The sequence below is a fragment of the Polypterus senegalus genome, chromosome 13 (assembly GCF_016835505.1).
Source record: "Polypterus senegalus isolate Bchr_013 chromosome 13, ASM1683550v1, whole genome shotgun sequence".
NCBI classification, from domain to species: Eukaryota; Metazoa; Chordata; class Cladistia; order Polypteriformes; family Polypteridae; genus Polypterus; species Polypterus senegalus.
In genome coordinates this window covers 88,672,487-88,681,337 of record NC_053166.1, presented here as the reverse complement: position 1 = coordinate 88,681,337, position 8,851 = coordinate 88,672,487, and the positions used below count along the sequence as shown (strand labels likewise).

The following is an 8,851-nucleotide window of genomic DNA, read 5'->3' as shown; positions in this document are numbered from 1 at the left end:
GAATTAGGGTTGCAGATAAACATGGCCTCCAAACAATGTGGAGTTATATGAGCTGCCAAAAGGTGCTATATGCATGTACTTCTGGCACAATACATTGTGGCACACCATGCATACTCGAGGGGATTGCCAGTGTGGCCCTCAACAGTCTCTAAGTCTTGGAAATGACAGGATACTTGGAGCAACTGACAGAGCTCTGGCGGTATAACCCCAATATTTAACACCTTGAAAGGAGTTTTCAGAGTATACCTAGAAGAAGATGCGGGTCACGATTTAAAAGCCCCTCCAATCGCCAGTACAGTGAGCTTGAAACTGGGAGTGTAGTAAGTGTGTATGGTGTAGTTCATCACCAGTGATATCACTTACCTTTGTACTTTCATAAACTCAGTAAGACTGACACAGAGGTAGCACAGCTACCTTGCAGAATGGAGACAGGGGTTCATGTCCCAAGTATTCCCTGTGTGGTGTTTGCATGGTCTCACTATGTCTGCGTGGGTTTCTTCTCACAGTCCAAAGAGATGCACATTAGGGGAGCTGGCAATGCTACATTGGCCCGTGGGAGTGTTGGTGTGTTCACCCTGCTATGGACTGGTGCCCTGCCAAGGTGTTCTTGTCTTGTGACCGGTGAGTGCTGGGATGGACCCCAGCTGCCGCGCAACCTTGCATTGGATGAGCGAGTTAGGAAGGTGGGTGGATGGAAACTCAGTAGGAGGTAATAAAAAAATGATGAAAAATGCAGCTCAAGAAAAATATGTATGTAAAAGCATTTGAGGCAAAGGTAAAGAAGAAAGTGAAATGTATTATCAACAGTATGGGAAAAGTCAAATACACATATTAAGTTTTGTATCAGAAGTTTGCAACAGTGGAGAGGTCAAGAACTTAACGGTAGCTACAGGGAATATTCAGGTCATTTGAAAAGATTTGAATATTATACAGAGTTAGGACTTATAAACAAGGGTGGATCTCCCATCAGAGTAGTCTGGGTGTGTGCCAGAGGTCCGGGACACTAATCTACATCATCCCTCAACCCCACAAGATGAAATGATCAAGTCTCCATGCGCCGAATGCAAGAGTGCAAATACCGCACTGCATCAGATGGCCGGGTGTCTGCGTACAGCATTGTTAAAAGCCATGAAGCCACCCGAGGGTCTGCTGGGGTCTTAATTCAGGCTTGTCTGTAAAGGTTAAAAAGGCTAAAACGATAGAACATAGTAAATTAGAACTAGATAACATTTATCCTACAGCTATAAATAAGCCAATGAGTATATACTATGAAAACCTGATTACAGTATATGTATACCATTCATTTATCATCGGTGACCATAAAATTTACAAAGGTCAGAGCTAAGCCAGCTATGCACTGTTACTCGTCAAATGGTCATTCCAGGCTAGCATGTGTAAGGCTCCGTCAGCACTAATACATTTTGGTTTAAGAATGCAGAAATGTGCCTCCATTTTCACTTTTTGTCCATAGTACCCTACCGTTTTCAATCTATGAAAATAGATCCTTCAAAAACTGCTCTCCAGAGCCAGAAACATGAAAACGGTGGCACTACATTTTGGTATGGATGAGGAAAAATGCACACCGATTTGTTTGTGCTTATTATGTGGCTCTTCCCTGATTGAATTCTGCTCATTACAGTGTTTCATTCCCTGGTTGGTAACCTTCATGAAAGAAAACCATATGCCAACACAGCAGATGGAGAAGAGTTGCTTTCCATGGAAATTGTTGTGTTGCTTATCTGTATGCGTTTAAATTGCGTTTTGTCAAATCTTTAGAATCCAAGGTCAAGTGACTACTCTCACTGCATGATACCGTCGCCAGCTGTATATGTACTTAAACTGCACAAGCATATTCAGTCTGATTAACACGAGAGAAATTCTTCTGATTGTATGACAGCCCAATTGTGAGAGGCAATCGGGTATCGCAAATCCCTCTTATATGAATGAAGCTCAATTCGGGCCGTCAGCGACTGCAAATTAGGCCTGAAATCATGCAGGCCAGTTTAAAACGTCTGTGTTGCATGCATGCCCAGTGTAGGCGGACAATAACACCAGTTGTTTTATTATGGATGAAAATATTTTCATAAACTATGTCAAAATGCTAGCGTGTATGGACGCCTTTTTTAAATGAACATGTAGTAGGGTGGATGTAGCCTAAGTCATGGCACAGTTAAATTAATAAAGGTGTTTGTGAAACAGAGCAGAGATATAAGGCTCCATCACCGGTGTGTTAACAGGAGGACCACACCATCTTTACGAGGAAGCAACAAGAGTGGCTGATAATGGAAGAGCATTGACATCTAATATTATTTAGCTTGATTTTTGAGAGACTATAAGCAGCCAGGTTTCAGGGTATGGTGCGTGTGAGAAAAATGCTGCATTAAATACTAAAAGCAATGGGTTATAATGTTAGGATCTTCATCTGAAATCAAAAATCAGACACACACAGGTGGGATCACTTCAATTTACATAAATAAATAAGATAGAAAGATAACAAGATTTGCAAATTAAATTAGATAGATCAGTTGATACCACAGAGTCAGGAAAATCCCTAATAACGGAACAAGAGTGAAATTATAGTATTATTACTATTATTATACATAGGAAGTAAAAATTATTATATAAGATTAGATAATGGGGGTGAGATGTGATACAAAGTGTACCTTTGGTGGAATACTATGAAATATTAATTGTTGATTTATTTTCCTTATGGGTAGCTATTAGGAAATGACTGATTATCTGATTAATTTCTCTTTTATAGTAAGTATGAATGGACGTTATATCGCAGCACAAAGCTAAGCACCATATAGGCCATTTTCTCACTTTGATTTTCTGTCCATACATCCATCTTCTTAAGCTGCTTATCCAGGGCAGGATCACAATGTAGCTGGTGCTTATCCCAGAAATCGCAGGACAGAAGGCTGGGCCAACAGCAGTGCAGGGCAACAGTGATTATAACTGGACAGCTCTCTGAAAAATACAAACACCACTAGCTGTATGTAAGCAGATCAATGATTACTACAATTCCAAACACAATTCTGGGTCATTTAAAGTCATCTACTGCATTTCAAGAAATCCTCATAATAAATCTGGACAAGCCGTGTGTGCTAAACACATTAACACAGTTAGTAACAAGTGCAGCATACATGGCAGAATGAATTAGGCCTCAACATTAAAGCGACCATTGGTGCCATCTAGTGGGACAAAATGTACATAACATATTAGGCCAACATTGGAAAGCGCATACAAAGTATTGTGGATGGATGGTCAATTTATTTCCATTCAATTCAGCTCAGGTTCGGTTTTTTTTGTTCCAAGACATTTAGTTTATCAGCACTGCTTTTACCAAAAAAAAAAAGAACAAAAAAACTATGCCTATTAACAATAAACAAAATATAGTAGTGAAGACGGCAAACTATAATATTAAATCCTATTCATTACATATAAAAATGTAGCCAACAGCACAATTCAGCTGATGACGGCCATATGGCCAAGAATTAAAGTGTTGGGACACAAGTTTAGAACGTGAATAAGTATATATACTGTATGTGTATATATGTATACTGTATGTATATATATATATATATACATACACACACATATACACACACACATATACACATATATATATACATATATATACACATATATATATATACACACACACACACACATACACATATATATATATATATACACACACACACACACATATATATATATATATATATATATATATATACACATATATACATATATATATATACATATATAAATATATACATATATATATACATATATACATATACTAGCAGAATACCAGCCGAGAGAGAAGTGTGTTAAAGAAGTAATGAAAAGAAAAGGAAACATTTTGAAAATAACGTAACATATATATACACACACACACACACACATACATACATACATACATACATACATATATATATAGACATATATATAGAGAGATATATATATATATATATATATATATATATATATATACATACATACCTATCTACATCATATATTCACACACATACATACATACACACACACAAATTATATATATGTGTGTATGTGTGTGTATATATATATACACATACATATACTTGTGTGTATGTTTGTATGTGTCTATATGTGTGTGTATAGCTTTGGTCACTGAGTGCAAGGGAAAAATAATGAAATATAGTCTATAAGTTATTAAACAGTAAAACATTAACGTTTTAAGAAGTACAGGTACATTGAAATTACATTTTCTATGTGAACGTTCAAATTTGTGCCTCGCCTACCTCGATTGTGAATCGCCTTAATATTATTTTGCCGTGGTGTAGAAAAGGGGTCCCGTGTTTGCACTTGTCTGGGCTATAGCGCAGGGGGAGGATGAAAAAAATTAAAAGTGCTCACTTTGACTTAAGGCAGAAGCGCAGTCAGCGTCTCAAAGGCCGGCACAGCTATGCAGCGCTGGCTGCTCGACTTTTGCAGGGCAGGAGACCCCAGTTTGCAGACACGCTTCATGATATCAAAAGTCTCAGCGCTTTGGAGGTCATTCATATATTATATATATACTAGCAAAATACCCGTGCCTGCAGCGAGAAGTAGTGTGTTAAAAGTAATGAAAAGAAAAGGAAACATTTTAATAATAACGTGACATGATTGACATTGTCATGAGTGTTGCTATCATATATATTCCTGCCTAAATAAGTCACCCTCGCTTTGCTCTTACTTTTTACCGTTCATTTAATCACGGCTAATGGCGAAAAATTATAAAATGGAAGGAGGATGGCTTTACCAAAACAATTATTGATGGCGAATCGATTATTCATAAAGCTTGAATTGGTGATCTGTTTTCTGTGTTAACCTCATATTTTTTCATACTTCTTCTCAAACTAAGGTGGTGCGAGGGTAAAATGAATCGGGATGCGCTGATCAATGTAATCGTGTACCAGGAAATCATGCATTGACAAAAGCTCCCCTTTGCTTGTAATGCAAAGTGTGATTAAATGCATTATTTTTAACGCGTTATGGAGCACATGCATCGAAGCTTCTCAGCTGTGCTTGTGCTAAGAAAAGGAAAGATTTTAAAAATAACGTAACACGATTGTCAATGTGACCTTTTGTAAGTAGTGTCTGGAGGATTCAGTGTGGAGAAACTCTATAGAGACAGCGTGTGTATTAACTTGTGGATTTTTCTGTGAGTATTTGGTGGCAATCTGACAAAGTTGCTTCGGATGACGGCGTTAGCCGCGGAGCTCAGCTCAGAGCGAAATGAGGTGGGAGGGGAGATGATGACGTGACTCCCCCACCCGCCTTAACTGTCAATCCCCCACAAACACAGTCTCTCGGAATTTGCATAAGCACACCCCTTCACCTACAATTTTAACTTAGTTACAAAGTGATCAAAACTCGTTTATATCCTCGTCCTCTCATTAAACTTGTATCCCGCATTACCTGTGTGTATGTGAAGCGCCAGCGGTAGCCTGTCTATGAACTTAATTTAAAGTTTAGGTTTACACCGTGCTTTCTTTCCGAGCTGGCAACACTCATGAATATGGTAGTATATGTCACTCGCTCGCTTCTTATTGTTTCGCTGCCTTCTCAATTATATATTGCATGTTTTCTTAAGTGCTTTTGGAGGTCTTCCTGGTTTTCTATGTACTGCGTGATTCGTGGGAGGCGTGATGATGTCACACGAAACTCCAGCCCACGGCATTGAAGCTCATCTCCATTACAGTAAATGGAGAAAACTGCTTCCAGTTATGACCATTACGTAGAATTTCGATATAAAACCTGCCCAACTTTTGTAAGGAAGCTGTAAGGAATGAACCTGCCAAATTTCAGCCTTCCACCCACACGGAAGTTGGAGAATTAGTGATGAGTCAGTGAGTGAGTCAGTGAGTGAGTGAGTGAGTGAGTGAGTGAGTGAGTGAGTGAGGGCTTTGCCTTTTATTAATATAGATATATATACATATATATATATATATATATATATATATATATATATATATATATATATATATATATATATATATATATATACATATATATATATATATATATACATATATACATATATATATATATATATATATACACATATATATATATATATATATACACATACACATATACATATACACTCACCTAAAGGATTATTAGGAACACCATACTAATACAGTGTTTGACCCCTTTCGCCTTCAGAACTGCCTTAATTCTACGTGGCATTGATTCAACAAGGTGCTGAAAGCATTCTTTAGAAATGTTGGCCCATATTGATAGGATAGCATCTTGCAGTTGATGGAGATTTGTGGGATGCACATCCAGGGCAAGCTCCCGCTCCATCACATCCCAAAGATGCTCTATTGGGTTGAGATCTGGTGACTGTGGGGCCATTTCAGTACAGTGAACTCATTGTCATGTTCAAGAAACCAATTTGAAATGATTCGAGCTTTGTGACATGGTGCATTATCCTGCTGGAAGTAGCCATCAGAGGATAGGTACATGGTGGTCATGAAGGGATGGACATGGTCAAAAAATGCTCAGGTAGCCCGTGGCATTTAAACGATGCCCAATTGGCACTAAGGGGCCTAAAGTGTGCCAAGAAAACATCATCACACCATTACACCACCACCACCACCAGCCTGCACAGTGGTAACAAGGCATGATGGATCCATGTTCTCATTCTGTTTACGCCAAATTCTGACTCTACCATTTGAATGTCTCAACGAAATTGAGACTCATCAGACCAGGCAGCATTTTTCCAGTCTTCAACTGTCCAATTTTGGTGAGCTTGTGCAAATTGTAGCCTCTTTTTCCTATTTGTAGTGGAGATGAGTGGTACCGGTGGGGTCTTCTGCTGTTGTAGCCCATCCGCCTCAAGGTTGTGCGTGTTGTGGCTTCACAAATGCTTTGCTGCATACCTCGGTTGTAACGAGTGGTTATTTCAGTCAAAGTTGCTCTTCTGTCAGCTTGAATCAGTTGGCCCATTCTCCTCTGACCTCTAGCATCACCAAGGCATTTTCAGCCACAGGACTGCCGCATACTGGATGTTTTTCCTTTTCACACCATTCTTTGTAAACCCTAGAAATGGTTGTGCGTGAAAATCCCAGTAACTGAGCAGATTGTGAAATACTCAGACCGCCCGTCTGGCACCAACAACCATGCCATGCTCAAAATTGCTTAAATCACCTTTCTTTCCCATTCTGACATTCATTTTGGAGTTCAGGAGATTGTCTTGACCAGGACCACACCTCTAAATGCATTGAAGCAACTGCCATGTGATTGGTTGATTAGATAATTGCATTAATGAGAAATTGAACAGGTGTTCCTAATAATCCTTTAGGTGAGTGTATATACATATACACATATACATATACATATATATACATATACAATACACATATATATATATACATACATATACAGGGAGTGCAGAATTATTAGGCAAATGAGTATTTTGTCCACATCATCCTCTTTATGCATGTTGTCTTACTCCAAGCTGTATAGGCTCGAAAGCCTACTACCAATTAAGTATATTAGGTGATGTGCATCTCTGTAATGAGAAGGGGTGTGGTCTAATGACATCAACACCCTATATCAGGTGTGCCTAATTATTAGGCAACTTCCTTTCCTTTGGCAAAATGGGTCAAAAGAAGGACTTGACAGGCTCAGAAAAGTCAAAAAATAGTAAGATATCTTGCAGAGGGATGCAGCAAAGCTTCTGAAGCGTGATCATCAAACAATCAAGCGTTTCATTCAAAATAGTCAACAGGGTCGCAAGAAGCGTGTGGAAAAACCAAGGCGCAAAATAACTGCCCATGAACTGAGAAAAGTCAAGCGTGCAGCTGCCAAGATGCCACTTGCCACCAGTTTGGCCATATTTCAGAGCTGCAACATCACTGGAGTGCCCAAAAGCACAAGGTGTGCAATACTCAGAGACATGACCAAGGTAAGAAAGGCTGAAAGACGACCACCACTGAACAAGACACACAAGCTGAAACGTCAAGACTGGGCCAAGAAATATCTCAAGACTGATTTTTCTAAGGTTTTATGGACTGATGAAATGAGAGTGAGTCTTGATGGGCCCGTGGCTGGATTGGTAAAGGGCAGAGAGCTCCAGTCCGACTCAGACGCCAGCAAGGTGGAGGTGGAGTACTGGTTTGGGCTGGTATCATCAAAGATGAGCTTGTGGGGCCTTTTCGGGTTGAGGATGGAGTCAAGCTCAACTCCCAGTCCTACTGCCAGTTTCTGGAAGACACCTTCTTCAAGCAGTGGTACAGGAAGAAGTCTGCATCCTTCAAGAAAAACATGATTTTCATGCAGGACAATGCTCCATCACACGCGTCCAAGTACTCCACAGCGTGACTGGCAAGAAAGGGTATAAAAGAAGAAAAACTAATGACATGGCCTCCTTGTTCACCTGATCTGAACCCCATTGAGAACCTGTGGTCCATCATCAAATGTGAGATTTACAAGGAGGGAAAACAGTACACCTCTCTGAACAGTGTCTGGGAGGCTGTGGTTGCTGCTGCACGCAATGTTGATGGTGAACAGATCAAAACACTGACAGAATCCATGGATGGCAGGCTTTTGAGTGTCCTTGCAAAGAAAGGTGGCTATATTGGACACTGATTTGTTTTTGTATGTCAGAAATGTATATTTGTGAATGTGGAGATGTTATATTGGTTTCACTGGTAAAAATAAATAATTGAAATGGGTATATATTTGTTTTTTGTTAAGTTGCCTAATAATTATGCACAGTAATAGTCACCTGCACACACAGATATCCCCCTAAAATAGCTAAAACTAAAAACAAACTAAAAACTACTTCCAAAAATATTCAGCTTTGATATTA

General features: G+C 39.1%; 1 protein-coding gene across 1 annotated transcript in view; it reads right to left on the bottom strand.

The window, feature by feature from the left end:
- Positions 1-2,594: 2,594 nt before the first annotated feature.
- LOC120542242 (zinc finger protein 391-like) overlaps positions 2,595-8,851 on the bottom strand; it is a 29,152-nt gene continuing 22,895 nt past the window's right edge. The window contains exon 4 of the mRNA XM_039774551.1: positions 2,595-2,970. Coding sequence (XP_039630485.1) covers positions 2,756-2,970 — 215 coding nt within the window. The 3' untranslated portion in view covers positions 2,595-2,755. The remainder of the gene's footprint in view (positions 2,971-8,851) is intronic.